The sequence below is a fragment of the Gadus macrocephalus genome, chromosome 16 (genome assembly GCF_031168955.1).
Source record: "Gadus macrocephalus chromosome 16, ASM3116895v1".
Taxonomy (NCBI): domain Eukaryota; kingdom Metazoa; phylum Chordata; class Actinopteri; order Gadiformes; family Gadidae; genus Gadus; species Gadus macrocephalus.
In genome coordinates, this window is record NC_082397.1 from 10,792,152 (window position 1) to 10,812,121 (window position 19,970).

The window sequence follows — 19,970 nt, forward strand, 5'->3', positions numbered from 1 at the left end:
GCTTATTAATCACAAACGATTTCAATGATTTCCCTGAATGAATAACGAGAGTACTGTAGCTCCATTCTAACATGTAGCCATGTAGCTCAATGCTAACATGTAGCCATGTAGCTCAATGCTAACATGTAGCCATGTAGCTCAATGCTAACATGTAGCCATGTAGCTCCATGCTAACTTGTAGCCATGTTGCTCCATGCTAACATGTAGCCATGTAGCTACCTGCTAACATGTAGCCATGTAGCTCCATGCTAACATGTACCCGAGTTAGCTAGCGCCCCACATTAGCATCACATTGTTTTTCCGCTAGCTTAGCGTTAGCATCACTCTCTCTCCTCGCCCTCCAGACGTTCCCTCCGCCCCCACCCTTGGCCTAATGGAGCCCTTCTCCAGCACGGCCCGGATCCAGCTGATGGAGCCCGAGGCCACCGGGGGGGTGCCGGTCCTCAGGTACAAGGCGGAGTGGAGACCCCAGGGCCAGGGGACATGGGCCCAGCAGACCTACGAGCTCCCGGAAGGTGCGTGGAGGGAGGGATTGGGGGGGGGCTGGATGGATGGTGGAGGTCCCACCATTAGGTCCCGTTGGCACATACATACACGCAGGGTGCGATTTGCCGGTGGGGATGGTGGGGATTATCCCCCCCTCTGGTTTACACGTCCTACCCTCTGCTGAATTATTTTTATCCTCGGTGGGGATAAAAATTATCCCCCCCACCCAAAGTATTTTCACCATTACATCGTAATAATTAACAACCAAAATACACAGGGTCCGTCTTCATTTTGATTGTGCTGTGATTTTGATCTACCGGGAGCGATAGATGGGAGAGCTATCCATCCTTGGTGAAACTTTTTGGAGAGGTGGCCAAAAACCCATCCCGATCCACCAAGGAGAGGGCAAGATGTCAGGGTATACACACTAAAATGACAGAGTGGCTTTTTTTGGTGGAGATGGCACTGATTAAAGATGCGCTGGAGATTATACAGGCCCTGTCACTTTTCCTTCAGAGGAGAGACGCAACAGCTGTCCGTGCCAACACTGAGGTGGGCGTGGCACTGAGCGCACTGAGATCAATGAGGAAAGCCGACGGTGTGAACACAAAATGCATGAGGGAGGAATTTGAAAAATCTTCGACATTCAAGGGGGTCAGTGTGTCTCAGCCAGGTGATGGGGGCCGTCGCAAGGCAGAGGTGTTTCGCGAGCGATTTTTCGTCTCCCTGGCTGACAACATTGAGCGCAGGCTGGATGACAACGGGATAATCTCTGCCGCCGCCGTTCTAAATCCATCAAACTGGCCATCTGATGAAGACGAGCGCATCCTCTACGGCGATGAAAAACTTCTCGCCATACACAAAACTCTTGCTGTTGAGGCCGCAACCAGTCCCATACTACTGAAGGAGTTCCATGAGTTTAAATGTCACGGTGTCACAGGAGAGAGCATGCGCAAAGTTCTCACCGCTGTCTCCACGCTCCCAGTGTCCACAGCCGAGTGTGAAAGAGGTTTCAGCGCCATGAACCACATTCTTACAGATGGCAGAAACAGAATGAATGTGTCCACACTGCACAATCTGCTTTTCATCTCTGTAAATGCACCAGATGTTGCCTCCTTCCCGGCCCGCAGATTTGCAGAGATGTGGTTGAAGCAGGGTCACCACGCTGCTATCGATCCGCCAACAGGAAAGCAAAAAAAAGAGGCTGAAGTGCGTCATCAGAGCGGACTGTTTTCGTAGTCTGACCTATAGTCTACCCGATTAACCCATAAAAAAAAAACGTCTTGACAGCACATTGTGGTATTTCATATTTTCTATTGAACTGATATCGGGGAAAAAATATATATATTTTTTTATTTGGCACATTTAAAAACAATATTAGCTATGAGAAAATATTTCTGCAAATGCATTGGTTAAGTTCACGTTCAAAATAGGCCTACCGCCTACGTTATGAAGCCTAAGTGTAAGGTTTAGATAGACAAGGTCACAAGATCAACTGTTTTCATAAGTTTTCACACTGTTGTGTGGTTATTTTTCCTGAATAAAATGTTTCTCAAAATTATCCCCCCCTCTGGTTTTTTCACAAATCGCACCCTGCATACACGCATATAGACACGCACACGCACACAGACAGACAGACAACCAGACAGACAGAGAGACACACACACACACACACACACACACAAACACACACACACACACACACACACACACACACACACACACACACACACACACACACACACACACACACACACACACACACATACATAGACATACACACACACACACACACACACACACACACACACACACACACACACACACACACACACACACACACACACACACACACACATACACATACAGACACACAAACACATATACAGACACACAAACCTATACATACATGCATACATACATACACAAACACACATATACATACAGACACACAAATACATATACATATAGACACACACACACACACACACACACACACACACACACACACACACACACACACACACACACATGCAAACGCACACACACATTTTTGTAGTCATACGCAGACAGCCATGTTAGTTTTTTATATTTTTTATATTTATATTTATTTAAATCAGTGCATTGCAGCCAGCTGGCGTGGTAAGGCGTCCTCGTCCCCCCACTGTAGTTTTTGCTTTTTCTTTCTTTAAAGGCGTCTGTCATTGCTGGGAACGCATTCGCCCTGCTTTGGTAACCGGCTGTTTCGCCTACATCTCAGGAACACGGATGTTTGTTCCTTTATGATGAGGCATTGCATATGCATCCATATTCATGTAACCATCCTAAAACTTTATTTATTCAAGCCATACAAAACAAGGTGTTCAAACGGAAAGCAAGCTTTGAAAACGTGCCAGAATGTGCCGATAAGATAACTACTTGTTTATAGATTTAGTGTTAGCAGCAGTCCTGTTTGTCTTGTGCTGCAGTACCAGCAGCCACCATCTGAGGCAGCGTGGCGCTGGTGTGCTGTGTTACAGGTTCTCTCAGCGAGGTGACCATCGACAACCTGAAGCCGGAGACCAGCTACGAGGTCAAGGTGTCCGCCGTCAACGGCAAGGGGGAGGGAGAGAGCAGCCCCACGGTCCTGTTCAAAACCAAGCCTGTCCGTAAGTCTGCTGCCGCATCACCACCCACCCGTCCGTCCGTCCGTCTGCACTATGAACTCACACACACACACACACACACGGGCCCCCACCCCCACCCCGCTGTTCACCCAAGCACCCGACCACGGCCCCCCCCACCCCGCTGTTATCTCCAACAGAGAGCTGCACCCCAAGAACCGCCTTTGACACTATAAACACTCACACTCGCACACACACACACACACACACACACACACACACACACACACACACACACACACACACACACACACACACACACACACACACACACACACACACACACACACACACGTGTACTCATACTCAGATAACCATGCTGTTATCTTCAATTCAGAGTCTTCTGCACCCCAAGCACCCGACCACCATCGACACTATGAACACTCACACACACATATACAAACATACACACATCACACACAAACACACAAACGCATACACATTTGTCTAGTCATACTCAGACAACCATGCCGTTATCTTCCAGGCTGAGACTTCTGCCCCCCCAAGAACCAACATCGACACTATAAACACACACACACACACACACACACACACACACACACACACACACACACACACACACACACACACACACACACACACACACACACACACACACACTCTCTCTTCCCGCAGACCAGCCGCTGTCCGCTTCAAGTCAGACACTTCTGCACCCCAAGAAACCACCGCCAACACAAACAAACCCACACACTCACACGCACACTCACACGAACGTGACCCAACACACACAGCCAAACACACACCCCCATACGATACACGACGTGGCGTGATTTATCGTCCCCCCAGCTGCCGTGTCCACGCCGTCACTCCTCCCTCTGTTATTACCTAAGAAGCTGCGCTTTCAGCAGATGACTCAGGAAGCGACGCTCCGCTATTGATTCCTGAGAGCTCGGCGCCAAACAGGCCGCCGTCTCTTCGACGCTTCTCACACCCTGATGAGGCCCATGATGGCTCACACGGCGAGCAAATTGGTCGCTTTTCCCCAAAGTGGCTGTTGAGATCTCCCCGGAAGACGGGCCTTGCAAATGTGTCCATTTGGTGTATTTTTTGGGTTGGAAATTGCAGCAGGAAGCACTATTCATAATTTGCCGTACTGGATTTTCGGCCACGTGTTATTAATTCACGGGGGGTCACCGTGAGGCCAGTAGCGGTTGTTATTGATGAGCGATTCACCGTTGATGCATTAGACTGTGTTCAGTTGCGGTCAGATTACCGCTTACGCTAACTGATAGCACATCCTGGCTAGTCCTACTGTAGTGTTATCAATTCATGTACCACTTACATTTTGGCCTCAAGAACACTTTTGACACAGAGACCGAATAGGATACCATGATTAACGTTTGGTACATTTTGACCAAAAAACGTTAGCAAATCACTAATAAACGAATGGAGATGGAGCAGTTTTTGGAAGGTACCTCTGCTTCCAACCTCTTGATAGTTAGGTGAGGCATTAGTTAGTTTTTAGCGCCCTCTGTTGGTGAGGCTGCTTGCTACCATGCTACCATGCTGAGTACTGAAAAAATGTCCTGTGTATTTCAGTTCATTCATCACATCTTATGTTCTGTGCTTTATTTCTCTGATTTATCAATCAGGTTATACACTCTCAAGTAAGTGATCTGCTTTAATAGGAGTACTAGTTTCACTCTAGAGTCGCTTGTAGATTCCTTAGTCCTAATTTTATTCTACTGCTTGTAGATTCCTTAGTCCTAGTTTTAATCTGGAGCTGTTTGTAGATTCCTTAGTCCTTGTTGTATTAGTCTCTTGTAGATTCCTTATTCCTACTTTTAATCTAGAGCTGCTTTTGGATTCCTTATTCCTAGTTTTAATCTAGAGTTGTTTGTAAATTCCTTAGTCCTATTTTTAATCTACAGCTGCTTTTACATAGAATTTCAAGTGAACAAATCCATAACATAATTAACGCAAAAACAATCCTTCATTGATAACAATATATAAAATGGCATTCATATCTTATTATGTTATCGCAAGCGGGCATTGACGGAGGAGAGAACACATTTTTCTGGGGGCGAAAACAACAACCTCACAATCTCACAACCAAACCATTGGTTTTTGTTGGACATTAATGATCCTGTAGCTTAATTACAGTGTTGCAGCTTGAGTGATGAGGACTCAAGATGGCCCTGATGATAACCACATAGATCTTCTAATCTTCTACCAACATTTGTTTGTTTTCCCTGCTCGCTTTCAGAGAAGTACCACTTCTGAAGAACGCCTGCCGCTGATTAGCACAGCAACAGATGGGCAAAAAAATTACATCTTGTCAAAAGTTAACTTCGAGAGAGAAGTTAATTCGGTTTAGTTTGCTTGGCTGACACATATTTCTCTCGGGTATTACAAAAAAAAATATGAATGCTAAAAGTCTTGCTGAGGCCATTTCAAAACAAACATTTCAACAACCTTTCATTTAGTCGTTTTGTGTGTGACAGTGTTTTCCTAGCTGTAGAGATCATTAAAAATAATGATAGTCACTGTTTAGTAAAACAGAACGCCAACATATATGGCACGACATGCGTTTAGCAGGAGAACAGTGCTAATCGTTAAGTACATATCTTGAACAAACATGTAGAGATTAGGCATTGTTTATTCAAAAATTCATTTGTCAGTGTTGATGTCATTTCTCTCATGTTCCTAGACGGAATGTTTCATTTTACCACCGAGGAAACAGGTTTGTTGTTCACAGCTAGCGTAGCATAATAGCTCCTCCTAGCACCGTCATACCATCATGCTAGCCGCTTGTTGTAGTAGCCGCCCCCCCCCCCATACCCCCCCCCCCCCCCCCATAGTCCAACTCAAAAGATGGAAAATCACGACACCACCAACTGATAATAAAATATTTTCCATTGGCGTTTTATTAAGCTCAAATATGTGTCTGGATGGGCTGATTAAAGACATCACTTCTACCGTGATTTGATTTGAAAATGCTGCAGTCCTGTAGAATTACTAGCCGCCGTTGAAACAGACAGTGGAAATGATGGCTCTCCTCTCCTCCCCTCCCTCTTAATTCAACTGTGTTTAATATCAGTTGGGAGGAGGGAGGTGGGATCTGGGCCCGGGGGGGAAGCCTGGGTTATAAGTAATAAATCCACTTCTTCGGTTAAGATAGGTAGGGAGCCTGAAGCCTCTATCCGCTGTCTGCGTCTTCGTCTGGCCCAGAGTCCGTCTCCTCTCCATCTCAGCGCCATAGACCCCCTTGTGTTGTTCACGTTTTCCCTTTTGCTTTCGGTTTAAACTGTTTTCCTGTTTAAACTTCTCTGCATGTCTTTTTAACTGTTTTATTGTCCATTCATCCCCCCTTTCATTCACCTCCGACCACTTTCCGTTCCACCCATCACATCTCCCGGTCTTCCACCACTCGCCGCAGAAGGTAACTTCCCCTGAGATGAGGAATCCTCCCGTCCGTCAGAGAGTCTTAACGTCAACGCCAGCCCACGCACTAAATCCTCTGCACTCACCCTGTTCCCTTCAAACCCGGCATGCTGTTAACACGGCACTGTAGACGACAGCGTCTGCGTTTAGGCCTGGGTGTGGGTTTAATGGAAGTTTAAGGGGACGGCATTACCTGAATTGTAAACCAGCTTCTTCGCTCCTCCAGTCAGAATTACTAGAGCTATTATTCATTCGATTAATTATTGATCGTACAATAATCCCGATCGTCCACCGCCCTTACCTGACATTTAATACTTTTCTCATTATTCTTATTTTTGTTACCGCAAGAGAAACACGACCGCAGCCTACACTCAGTTCCTGTATGTGTTCATCCCCCTGTGTTGTTCTTCATGTGTGTGTGCTGTGTGCGAATGATACACAAGCTAAAGCAGCTAACCGAGGCTACATGTCTTTTAAGAGTAGGTAACACCCCAAAACACTTTTTTTCAGTAGAGAACGGATCCACGTGGGTCTCAGATAACTAACTAAAGTCTTGGAGAACATTGCCTTGTTATTTATGACTAAACTTATAAAGTTGTTAAACTGTGAGAAAACGTTCCAAAACGCCTTTCCGCAAGGTGCTGGCTTTCTATTGGCTGTTCACCCTGGCTCCAGCGATTGTGTAACTTGGGTTTGACAGCGTTTGACAATCCCTCGCACTCGCTCCTGGGGAACCCAATCTGTCGGTTTCCTAGAACTTTTACAGCACTCTCACGACGACTCCGATCACATTTTTTAAAACTCGTAGGCAGACATTCCCCTGCTAAAACATTGTGTTTTTAAGTAGCCTTTAAAATGAATCTCTTTCCTGTGTGGTCGCTGGCTTCCATCGCTGGCATCACACGCGGAGCGGCTGCGCATTCGTTCCAGTAAGACTAAATGTTCTCAAACTGCAAAAAAACAACAGCATTGAACGCATGAGTCAACATCGTGAGTCACACCGACAACTCATCTATTTACATCTAATTCCTCGGATCACACTCCTATTTAAATATCCCAGAGAATTTCAAGAGATCCAACGCTGTCACAACAGTCCTGCCCTGGCCCTGCTGCTTGATTGTCGGTTGGCAGTTCAATGCCCGAGGAACGCTGAGAGGCACGCACAGGCAGCTTCACGTAAAGACTCTTGAGCAGACTCTGCTAATTAGTCTACCTGAGCCCTGGTATCTAAAGGAAGATGAAACAGCATGCAGTTCTTAAAGGATTTACCCAAATAAAAAGAGAGAGAGAGAGAGAGAGAGAGAGAGAGAGAGAGAGAGAGAGAGAGAGAGAGAGAGAGCACACACACCCCCTCCTTACCAAATGGGAAACTTTACTTTTCAACTGACTTTTTTGTCTATTAATTCCTCCGTTTTCAATGTACAGGTCGATCCATCTCCAACCCTCATCTCGTCACAAAAAGACTAACCTGCCTCCTAGCACTTAATCTTTTTACTTTCATCTATTTATTTAAATATTTTCCTCTAATGATACCCCCTCATCTTGTCTGGGTCCTCTCTGTGTGCTCCCAGGGAAACCCAACCCCCCTAAGTTGGAGGGCTCCCCCCGGCCCAAGGGAAACTCCTTCAGGGTCAACTGGATCAAACAGGACGACGGGGGATCCCCCATCCTGCACTACCTGATCCGCTACCGGCCGGTGAGTACCGCCCCCCCCCACACACACCCCGTACTCAAATATAAAGCATATGTACATACACTATTACGACAACAGATAATGTAATTTGATTCACTTCGTTTGGTATCCTTGTGCGATCGTAATTTTTTTATAAGCCCAATATAGCTACTGTCATTTCACTCACTTTATTTTATTTTTATTGATGTTTGATTTTTACGTGCGCTGCTGCTGCCGCTGTTACAACGTCGTTCTGCCCTCGGGCGAAGCTAAGCCCCCATTAAACCAAACCGAACGGAAACCCCACCCCTTGAGCAGGGTGCACGGTTCCACCCTATCACATCGACCGGCCCGATGGTGTTCAGCGTAAGACTGGGTGGCCCCGCCCATTCTGCCGGTGATTTGAGTTCGCCCTGTAGAAGGGTCTGGAGAAGAGCAATTCATTTCTTTCCAGTTTCGATAAGTGTTTGCGGGAGCCAATCACCAAGCTGGCTTTTCCCCCTGGCGCGCTATTGGCTGGTTTAACACAATGATGACAGGGAAGCCACGGCAAGCAGCCAATTGCGTACAGAGTCAATTGAACTAGCCCTGTTGATCACGCCTCTTGTGCTGAAGAAATTGACGGCAGCTTCCCCAGACCAAGCTCAATCTATGATTGAGCTTGGTCTGGCAATAGCCAGGCTTGTTCAGCATCCCTCCAGCTAGGGCTGCTCGATTATGGGGAAAAATCATAATCAGGATTATTTTGGTCAATATTTAAATCACGATTATTCAAACGATTATTTTTGAGTTTGAAAACATGATTTGTAAAAAAAAAAAAACTTTGTAACTGAGGCCTTTCAAATTTTGCTTTAAAAAAATACACTAAATGGTCAAATAGAAAATGTTCAAATCTAAAGTAATGTACAGATATGTATCCAGCTGTTCTTTCTATAAAACATTTCGTTTTGTGATTGTTTGACGCTAAAATCAAAATCGCGTAAAAAATTTGATTAATCGCCCAGCCCTACCTCCGGCCCGTCTCTGATTGGTCGGTTCTGGTCATGCGCCCACAGAAGCAGACGTCAGATTGGAAGCCCGAGATGCAGCTGCCCAGCGCCAGCGAGCACGTGCTGCTGACGGGGCTGCGCTGGGACACAGAGTACGAGGTGCTGGTGGTGGCCGAGAACCAGAAGGGGAAGTCCCAGCCCGGATCCTTCTTCTTCAGGACCGCCGCAGAGCCCTCCGCCATTCCAGGTTTTCCTTCACTTAACATCTTGATCCTAACCGTGTGGATGCTGGCACCCGTACTGATTAGTGCACTAAGCTCCCAGCTCACACCCCTACTAAAAGTATACACTAAACCCAATGCTCACACCAAACACTTTGAGAAAACTCAAAGCTCACAAAGGTACCAAACCCATATTCAGTGACCTCAAAGCTCAACCTGTTACTTAACCCATAATCAGTGTCTCAAAGCTCAGCCCGGAACTAAACCCACAGTCAGAGAACTCAAAGCTCAACCTGTTACTAAACACGAATTCAGTGAACTCAAAGCTCAACCCAGTACTAATCCTACAGTCTGTGAGCTCAAGGCTCAACCCCGTACAAAACCCACAGTCAGAGAGAACTCAAGGCTTGCCCTGGACAGGAGGCCTCCATTTCAACATCGGTTTATTGACGCGCCGAATGTATCCACGGAGAAAATCGTTTATTTCCCCGGACAGAGGTTTGTCAGAAAGGACTAAAAATCAGGGCTAAAAATGCTCTGTTCAGAAGTTTGACTAGACAGCCCTGGCTCGGCAAGTTTTGAGTTGGCTCCTGAAAAAACACTAAATCGCACTGCCACCTTTATGCTATTCTATTTTTTATTTACTGTTTTAATAACAGCGAACAACAGGGTTCTCGCGGTCCAAGCTTGCAAACAGCCTGCTGGTGCTTTACGTTACAGTACGCTGGGCCAGAATAACAGCTAATTAACTCGTAGCTGCGGGTCCTAGCCTTTTTATTTATTAAAACTCAGCCACGCTAGCTGAACCACACAGCCCTGTTACAAGCCATTAATATTAGCCACTTGAGAGCGCTTGGCGGTAACATGACAGCACAGCCCTATCTTCGGTTTCCCTCGCCTGCTTTCTCTTTCCTCGCTCGTTTCTCACCGTCTAATTCGTCCCCAGCCCCGCCCCTGTGAGGAGTCGATGTCTGGCCACGTAGTGAAGCCCTAATCCCTGCGCCTCGTTCCTGCCTATCGCTTTGATGTGTGTGCGTGTGTGTTTTCCTTCTACCTACTATTTTTTTTATTTCCCTTCGCCTTCTCCTTCAAATTTTCCCCTTGTGTTTGAAGAAAGTAAAAAAAAAAAATACCTGTTATTCTTTTGACTTTTCATATTTTTTTCCAAAACATATTTTCATGTGTCTCTCTTTCCTTTGTTCCCCCCTTTTGTCTTTCTCCTATTATTTCTCCTTCTTTTTCTGTCTCTCTCTGTCCCTCCCCTTCATTTCCCTCCCTCTCTCTCTCTCTCTCTCTCTCTCTCTCTCTCTCTCTCTCGCTCTCTCGCTCTCTCGCTCTCTCGCTCTCTCTCTCTCTCTCTCTCTCTCTCTCTCTCTCTCTCTCCGTTCTCTCCATCTTCTCGTGCGATGTTCCGGCATCCCCTGGACATTGATGTCACCGGCCACGATTTTTCTCGCCCCCCCCCTTGCCCCCTTCCCCCCTCGACCAATCAACTCGTACGCATTCGTTTTGGTCCGTGGCTGTGGTGCATCCAGCCACTCAGGGCTGCTCATCGGTGTCGTACACTATGGCCTCCCTCCTCCTGTCCCTCTGGGCTGGACTCCTGCTGTCCTAGTGCCGCGGGAGCCTGGGTTAACGTCTTGGGTTGACAGTATATACAGAAAGGAGGAGGAAGAGGAGGAGGAAGAGGAGGAGGCACTGCTGCCTTGTCTCAGGCCCAACTGTCTTTTCTGGAGGCTGTTACAGCTGCTCAAACAGACTCTGTTCTAAAAGATGTGCACACCCCCACACACACAGACACATACACACATGCACACATTAACATGCTGTGCACGTGTGCATGCAGACGCACACACACGTGCACCCAAGTACCCACGTTAACATGCATGCACACACGTCAACGTACCCACAGAGACACACACACATACACACAATAACACGTATGCCTACACCTCGTCGCACACACACACACACACACACACACACACACACACACACACACACACACACACACACACACACACACACACACACACACACACACACATCATTCATGCACGCATGCTCCCAGAGACACTCACACAGATCACCACGCACACAAACACGTCAACGTCTCATTCCACGGACGGACAAAAAGCAGCGGCAGAACTCTCCAGACACGACGTCTTAAAAACCAAAGGCAGCGGAATCTCCCGGGGCCACAACCCACCCATCCCCTGGGGCCACAACCCACCCATCTCCCGGAGCCGAAACCCACCCATCCCCTGGGGCCACAACCCATCCATCCCCCGGGGCCACAACCTACCCATCCTAGACGCGGGGCGACTAGGAGTCGGCGCTAGACAACAGAACGGGAGCGACCGTCGTATTCTACACTAGAGGGGCTTTGTGTTAAGTTTAGCGTCGAGGTGTCCCCCGTCAGGACCCCCCCCCACACCGCCCGCGGCCCCCCTCATGTCCCTGGACTTCACTCACAACAACACGACGACTCGCGTGGATTCTACTGTAAATATGTATAACATTAACCGGTGCTCGAGGGACGGACACTCTTAACCTGATTTCCCAGTTTGTTTGATTTTGTTGTTCTGATTAATATTTAAGTGTGACGATGCTGTGTGAGAAACGTGAAAGGGGTGGGGGGGGGGGGTGGGGGTTGATTGTGACGTTTGCAATCTATACATATAATGAATTCTTAAACCTACAATCCACTAATTTGTCGCACGGATGTGTTTGACCGATTCAAACAAAGAAAGGGTCATTCCCGACCGGAAACACCTATTGCTTCTGATATTCCCCCGCCAAGCTGAGCGAAACATCTCGACAGGGAATCAGTACGTGGCTACGTCAGGTGCTGCTGCGTATCGATCCGCTGTGATCCATTTATTTCCGCTCTCAGCGTGCGTAACAAAAATGGACTTGACAAGATAATTCGAGGACTATTTCTGGACTCAAAGTAGGATTATGAAACTAGTGCCGTCATCAGACGGACGGCAGCAGGAGTCCACTCCCTGTGTGTGGTGTAGCACTAGTTTACAGTTGTTATGAGCTATTCTAAGGTGGCACTGGTTCACCAGTACTAGCACTGGTCCACCAGTCTTACCCCAGCTACATGTAAAACAGCAGTTAGTTTCTTCTGCGCCAGCGTTCTCCCCTCTGTCCATGCTCACTGAAACAGCGTTTTGGTTCCTGCTCCCCTGACCACTTTAAGTGGCCTCAACTCGTCCCGAGTATGACGCCATCGTTGACGCACACTTGGTGCGTTGTTAATTCGTTATTCTGAGGATGCCCATTAGCTGGAGCCTTGAGGATCAGGAAGTCTTCTCCGGCTGTTGTCCGAGACAACATTACCTATCACACGTACTGAAATGATTTAACCAGCAGATTTAAATTACAATAAAACACACGACCACAACAACAACAACAAACGACCAAAAGCTGTTGAAAAGTACAACTATAAATAGCGTCCAGACAAAGCAACCACTGATTTAAAAACAGAAGACGATGAGCGATAGTACAAATCCGTTCCACCCGCCCACACAGCAACACCAGGCCTTCCAAACACTGGGCTCCACCGTAATGCAGATGGAAGGGTGGATCGGAGAGAGACGGGGGCTTTTATACATCTAGCTGGTGCTGTGTGGCCCAGTAGCCCTGATGCACTGGGACGTGGGCCAGCCCAGCTTCTGGGGAGACGCAGCACTGCTGACTTTATGGATTGTAGGTTCTTGGAACATAAACAAGTACATGTTTTTTTTCTGTGTTTTAATTTGCTGTGTCTATTTGTTAACTGCATCTGGTCCCCCGATGAATCTTGTCGTGCAAAAGAGCTAAATTGATTTTTAATGGTGGAATTGATTCATATTTGATGTTATGACATCTGGCTGTCTTTCAAAACGGACGTCAAAACCCTTTCGGTTTGTGCTAAAACATATCACGAAATGTATTCACACAAAGTGTTCTAGTTTTGTTTTTGTAACATAGCCATACAATGCACACCTTTGGTCGTCTGGATTCTAATATCAAATAAATGGGGTTTTAATATAAGTGCCTGTTTTTATATTTTATTTTTTAATTTAGGATCTAACCCCAGTTCTATTAAAACTATAAACTCCACAATGGGATGTGAAATCTAAACCTGTGACACCCACCTCTTAAAACACATTGACAGCTACAGTGTTCTCCGCAGGTGAGTTAAATCCATCTTGACCCACCGTCACTAGACGTAGCCACACCCTCCAGTAGATCATAACAGAGATCCACAGACCCCTCCCTGACCCTCTGTAGAGACCCCCAACCCTAACGCTGGAGGTCATGTCACCGCGGCTTTGTCTCGACTCCCCAGCAGACGTGAGCGACGACTCCCTGATGAACCTGCCCATGGGGGTGATTGCCGGCATCCTGGTGGGGGTCTTCGTGCTGCTGCTGCTGGCCGTCGACATCACCTGCTTCTTCGTCAACAAGTGCGGCCTGATCATGTGCCTGTGCGGCAAGCCCGGCACCGGAACCAAGGGCCAGAACCTCGAGGAGGGGACGGCCGCCTTCATGTGAGTGTCCGCCCGCTGGGTGCTACTGGTCTACCGCTCGTTTAGGACAGTGGTTCTCAAATGGCGGTACGCGTACCCCTAGAGGTAAATTGGAGTACTGCAGGGGGTACTCAGAAAATTGAAAGCTAACTATTAAAAACATATTCAACCTGAGCAACTTTAAATTCTGAAACCCAGACAATAGAAAGTCGAGAAAATGAACAGTGGTTGCCACGCCACCCTTTTAATGTTGACATTGCAAAATAGAACGCATATGCATTTTTCTTACATTGCATTTTATTTTTATTTCTGCCAAAAATGTTTTGTGCCGGTACCAAGGTCACTCAGAGTTGTAGGTTTTGGAGAGACAGGTACATATTAAGACTGTTGGGTCTGTATAAATGTTGAGTCAAAGCGACTTGTGCAGTGAGTTCAGATACATGTCATCAAGTAGGGGGGCATGGGTGTGAGGGCCTCTTGGATATTGGGGGATCAAAACCAGTACCTTTCGTCTGGGAGACAGGACGACCTTGCCACGGAACTTAAAAAGTGCAAGGCCAACTAACGGATAAACTAAAGAGGAACACGAACAGATAGACACGTTTAAGTTACTTCAGGCTAGGAATCCAATACATGCCCCACAATGCATCCCTGGTAACGCACTGACGGAGGCCTCGATGGTTGACAGTTTTGGGGCGGTTTGTAGATGGAATGAGGCTGACGATGTGCAGAACGGGACACACACACATCACACGTCGCAACGCTGTCGTTGTTTACAGAAAGGACGAGTCGAAGGAGCCTATAGTGGAGGTGAGAACGGAGGATGAGTGCACAGCCAATCACAACGCCGGGGGCCCCACGGAACCCAACGAGACCACGCCCCTCACAGAGCCCGAGTGAGTATCGAGGTCTCGCCATACAACGGTGGTGGAACTGTTTGGTTTTGTTTGTGTTTTATCGCTGCTGCTGTATTGCACTCCACTTTTGAAGAATCGCTCCTGGTGTTGTTTGATAGTAATGGTATTTGAGCAATTTCCATTGTGTTACGCAATCTATAAATTCTGACCTTTCACGCGGGCGCCATGTTGATTCTTCCGTGGAGTCCAATATAAAAGGCCCTTTTTTCCGTTGATTTGTGTCAAGGTAATGTTTTCCTTTTTATCTCCCTCGGGATGAATTATCGCCGTCTTCTACGTGTTTGCTCTCAGCGCTTCCGGACTTTGATTTCCTCATCGTACCGAGGTTGAAGCAATACCAGTTCAAGGCTTGAAAAGAAAAGAGGGCTTTTTTTGTTTCCGTTTAGCAAGCCCTCCCCCCCCCCCCCCACCCCCTGCTAGCTAGCTAGCCGCCGCAATCCATATGGGTGCTGCAGGAAAAGCGCTAGGAACTTTAGGAGGAGAACGGGACTGGTACTGTTCAACCCCCCACAAGTGGGTTTGTGCCTCGGAGGTCGTCCGCGGACCGCCCCAAACCACTTGCTGCTGCTGCTTTTGGGTCGCCCCGGCTTTGTGTCCTGCGTGTGAGGGGTGTGTGTATGGGCTGTGTGCCTCGTTCGATGTCCACTCACAGCATGAATCCTCGTTCTCCTTTCATTAATTTTACTACGTTTTTTTCTTTTCTCAGTAGCCTTCTCCGTCCGTTTTTTCGGGCTGCTCGTGTGTTTCTTTGTGTTCTGTTTGATGTTTGTGTGTGTCGTTGTCTCTATCTATTCAAACCCGGCCCCGCCCCCAACTTAACCCTTTGCATGCCCCTGAGCCACACCCCCCTCCCCTCTCCCCTCTCGTGTCTCGGTCGCCCTGGTGTCTAGTCTGTGTGTCTCTGCTCTCTCTCTCCCCGCTTCTCTCAGGCTGGCCGCCTGCATGGCCGCCCTGGCCCTGGACAGCCTCTCCTCCTCCGTAGCCGCCAACTCTGACACCGCCACCGCCACCTATGACCCCGCCCTGGACAGCCCCTCTAGCGAGACCACCACCCTCACCTGTAGCCTGTCCACCCCGGCCAACGACCCCTCGCCCACGCCCGTGCGCGCCCCGGCCCCCACCCCCGAGTCCCACACGGCCCCCCTCACCCCCCCGCAGCTCCTGTCCAACAGCGCCGTCGCCGCCAAAATGGTCCCGTTGATAGAGCAGAGAGCCGGCGAGCCCCCCCGCCCGGAGGAGGAGCAGGAGGTGGTGGAGGTGGGCGAGGAGGAGGTGAAGGAGGTGGAGGTGGTGGTGGTGGAGGAGGAGGAGAAGAAGAAGGAGGCCAGCCCCACCTCCCCGCCTCCGCCTCCCGCTCGTACACCCGACCCCAGCGGCTCCCCCAAACCGGCCACGCCCATCCCGCCCAAGCGCAGGAACTCTCCCAAGCTCGCTGCGCTGCATGCTAAGGGAGGCCTCCCCGTGTCCTCGCTGGCCACCGCCTCCCCCAGCCTGGACGCCCGGAGGCAGGCGCCCGGCCCCCCGGGGCCCCGCTCCCAGCCCGCCACCCCCGTAGCCGTGGAAACCCAGGCCCCGGTCCACGCCGCCTCCTCCGTCCCAGCGATGACCTCTGAACCCGGTAACCCGGGACGACCCCGCGGCGAAGACGACGCCCCCAGAAGGGGATCCCCGGCCGGGGATAAGCCGGCCGGTGGTGGCCCCGCCCTCCAAGACGCCCCCACTGCCTTCGAAGCCCTCCCCCAGAGCGGGGGCTTCCTCAACCCCACCCCCGCGGCGTCCTCCGCCCTCCCCGCCCAGGACCCGCCCCTCCACAACCACCTGGGGCCGGCCTTAGACCTGCTGAGCCCCGCCCCGCCGGGACCGCGCCCCGCCGCTCCGGTCTGGCTCACAGAGCTGCCCAACGGCGGGGGGGATGCCCCCACCCTGCCCCCTCCAGACCTCATTAGCCTGGACAGCCCTCCCTCCTCCTCCCTGTCCCACCTGGCCAACGGAGACGGAGCCCGCCCGTCAGAGACTCTGAATAAGGCCGCGCTTCCTGCCAACGACCAGTATGGCGCCCTCTAGAGGTTATCTCTGTCTGTGTTTGGGTGTGTGTGTGTTTCCATGTGTGTGTGTGTCAGTCTGTGTTTGTGTTTGCCCATTCGTTGACCACCGCATCGTGCCATCGCCACCACAACCATCATTGAAAAGAAAAAAAAAGATTGCTGTGATTTTTATTATTATGATGACGTCGACGATGATGATGACGTCGAATATGCATCGAGTCACATGACCGCCGGCGGCTTTGACTGAATGGCGTTGTGCGTGTGCACGGCTGATGACCGCGGCGATGGCTCCCTCTCGCTCGCTCTGCAGCACAACCTGTTCTGTGTGTGTGTGCGTGTGTGAGTGTGTGAGTGTGTGTGTGTGTGTGTGTGTGTGTGTGTGTGTGTGTGTGTGTGTGTGTGTGTGTGTGTGTGCGTGCGTCGACGCCAGGCAACCGGTTCAAAGCGTGTGCGGCTCACCAGACACGGCGGCTCAATCCCGGGGCTAACTCCAGGGCTTTGCTGAGAGAAGATGAAAGGAGGTTGGGTATAGCGGAGACCTGTTTCCCAGGCTCCGCGGCGCAGAGGGGAGGGGGGTGATGGAGGGTCTCTCCCCCGCCGCACCGGGGAGATCTATGCCTCGCCGTGACACAGGCGCCGGCTAATGACGATGATGTCATCGATGATGTCATCGGTGACGTTGATGTCGTCGATGATGTCACGATGTTGATGTCACGATGATGATGTCACGATGATGTCGAGATGTCACGATGAGGTCATCAAGATGTCACGATGATGATGTCACGACGATGTCATCGAGATGACACCATGACAATGTCGATGATGATGTCATGATGCTGTCACGATGATGTCGAGATGTCACCAAGATGTCACGATGATGATGTCATGATGATGTGACGATGAGGTCATGGAGATGACACCATGATGAAGTCACGATGATGATGTCATGATGATGTCATTGAGATGACACCATGATGATGTCGATGATGAGGTCACAATGTCATCGAGATTTAACCATGATGATGTCACGATGATGATGTCGATGATGATGTCACAATGATATCATCTAAGATGTCACCATGATGTCATCGAGATGACACCACGATGTCACGATGACGATGATGTTGTGACATCAGCATCAATCGCCACGGCCATTCCGTAGTGTCTTTGAGTGACGACCGTGCTTGGGTTTACCTCCACACACTTTCTCCGCCCACACCCCAGATGTTAATAAATATACATATATATATATAAGTAAACATAAACGATAACTCCTCCCCCTCCCTCATGTGCTAACGTGGTGAAGGCTGAGAATGTGAAGCTAAACCAGTCGGCTCCCACTGTTGCGTGGCTCCACGGCAGGTCAGGGGCTGGGGGGGTGTGGCTGCGGCCCACACCGGGCGGACTTAGCTAACGTGTTGCTGTGGTCCATGTGTCTCCCGTTCCAGGAAGCGGCTCTCCGAGGGGAAGCGCAGGCCGGGGGCGGCCGGCGCGTTAACGGAGATCACCGGCCAACACGACAGCCTCATAGCGACCAACGTCAGCAGCAGTAAAGCATGATGCGACGACCCAGGGACGCAACGTCATCCCAATCCCCCCCCCCCCACCCCAATCCCCAGCCCCCAACCCCCGCCTCAACCCCCAACCCCCAACCCCCGCCTCAACCCCCAACCCCCGCCTCTCTCCCCAAAAAAATAAAGAATAATGTATGTCTGCATCGGGGAGTCCGACAGAAGGAATAACGCTGCAGGAGATTTCCTTTCCTTTTTATTCCAGTGCCCTTAAACTGCTTATGCGTTCACTCCACACTTTCACTTGGTAGTTCTGTGCAAGAGCTACAGGGCCATTCCGCTCTATCTTCTTTAATCTTTGGTTCGGTCGCTGCTGGGCGGGTGGGAGGGATCGCTTTTATCTACATGTCACAAGAGATTTATTTTATTTTTTTATTGTTTTATTTATCCCGACGGGACACTTAAGAGATTACTCGGTTGGTCATTGTGGTGTGGTGCAAACGGTGAGTTAAACTTTTCATCTGTATCGCACTTCAAGTGCCGACCACACATATGAGTGGATTTTTCGTCTGGCATATCTATAAGAACATATACAAGAAAATATGAATTATATAGAAATTATTTTGTATTGCTTTCATGTTTTTCAAATCTGCAACTTAATATAATTAAATAATGTTCGAGGCTATTCTCGTTCAACTCTTTGGTTTTTGCATGTGGGACCTGCAAAGTGTTTTGTATTGTTTTTTCTTTTGCCAGGTTTATCCTTTTGAAATAATAACCAGTTTGTTCTGGCCAATGAAAAACCCCTGACTGCTCAAACCACACTAGTAGCAAACCAGAACAGGAACATGTGAATAAAGAATTGGCTATAATCGACCCCTACAGCTCCCAAAGGGTGTCTCATATCTTCTGCCTGTTGTCCGATATCACTCCCTCCTAACTCTCACTGGAACACCTGCTTTAACACAGTTTCTCTACCCATGTTTACTTCTATCAAAATGGCTGCCACTGTCACTGTACATAGAACACACACAATGTTCTCCAAATGATGACGCGTCAATATTGATTGTCCTCAAAGAAAAGTTTGCGATATATTCCAGACTCCAGAAAAACGCTTTCCTAACCCTGGACCCCAGAAACGACCCCCCACGGTGACAATATCAACACACCCTTATTCCCTTCACACCAAACAGACCAAATGCCTAAACTCTGTAATTCCTCAACTATTTTAAAACCATTGTTTTTTGTAAACTAGGAAGATTTAATTTCCATTCCCCTGCCTGCAAGCTTGTGCTCTGTGACTGTGTATCGATAGATTGTCTCGTCATCAGTTTCTGTAAAAAAAAAATATGAAATATAAAAATTATCTAACATAGCTTCGTCGTGACCGAGTGAGCCTATTCTTTTCATAGTGTATATCTATAGAAGTACAGAATATTGACTAATGTAGTCCTTATAACACATGTAGTGTATTAAAAACTGTTTATTCCGTCTCCAGTCACAGCACTATCTATTGCGAGCTATAGTGAAGGTGAAGA

At 48.8% G+C, this 19,970-nt stretch overlaps 1 protein-coding gene and 1 long non-coding RNA gene across 14 annotated transcripts in view; one reads left to right on the forward strand and one right to left on the reverse strand.

Moving 5' to 3' along the window:
- ncam1b (neural cell adhesion molecule 1b) overlaps nucleotides 1-19,839 on the forward strand; it is an 81,271-nt gene extending 61,432 nt beyond the window's left edge. For 3 of the 13 annotated variants that reach the window (XM_060076148.1, XM_060076150.1, XM_060076152.1), the window contains 10 exons: nucleotides 345-515; nucleotides 3,006-3,134; nucleotides 4,763-4,777; nucleotides 5,821-5,853; nucleotides 8,126-8,250; nucleotides 9,282-9,462; nucleotides 13,779-13,980; nucleotides 14,739-14,855; nucleotides 15,806-16,924; nucleotides 18,370-19,839. In XM_060076148.1, the coding sequence (XP_059932131.1) occupies nucleotides 345-515; nucleotides 3,006-3,134; nucleotides 4,763-4,777; nucleotides 5,821-5,853; nucleotides 8,126-8,250; nucleotides 9,282-9,462; nucleotides 13,779-13,980; nucleotides 14,739-14,855; nucleotides 15,806-16,924; nucleotides 18,370-18,481 (2,204 nt within the window). In that variant the 3' untranslated portion in view covers nucleotides 18,482-19,839. Of the gene's footprint in view, nucleotides 1-344; nucleotides 516-3,005; nucleotides 3,135-4,762; nucleotides 4,778-5,820; nucleotides 5,854-8,125; nucleotides 8,251-9,281; nucleotides 9,463-10,971; nucleotides 13,481-13,778; nucleotides 13,981-14,738; nucleotides 14,856-15,805; nucleotides 16,943-18,369 lie in introns of those variants that run through there. The other 10 variants (XM_060076151.1, XM_060076153.1, XM_060076156.1 and 7 more) reach the window with 6 other exon arrangements.
- On the reverse strand, nucleotides 580-2,379 carry LOC132475155 (uncharacterized). The gene is made up of 2 exons (XR_009529823.1): nucleotides 1,222-2,379; nucleotides 580-824 (listed from the first exon to the last, which is right to left on the reverse strand). It is a non-coding gene; the product is annotated as an uncharacterized LOC132475155 (long non-coding RNA).
- Nucleotides 19,840-19,970: the final 131 nt, after the last annotated feature.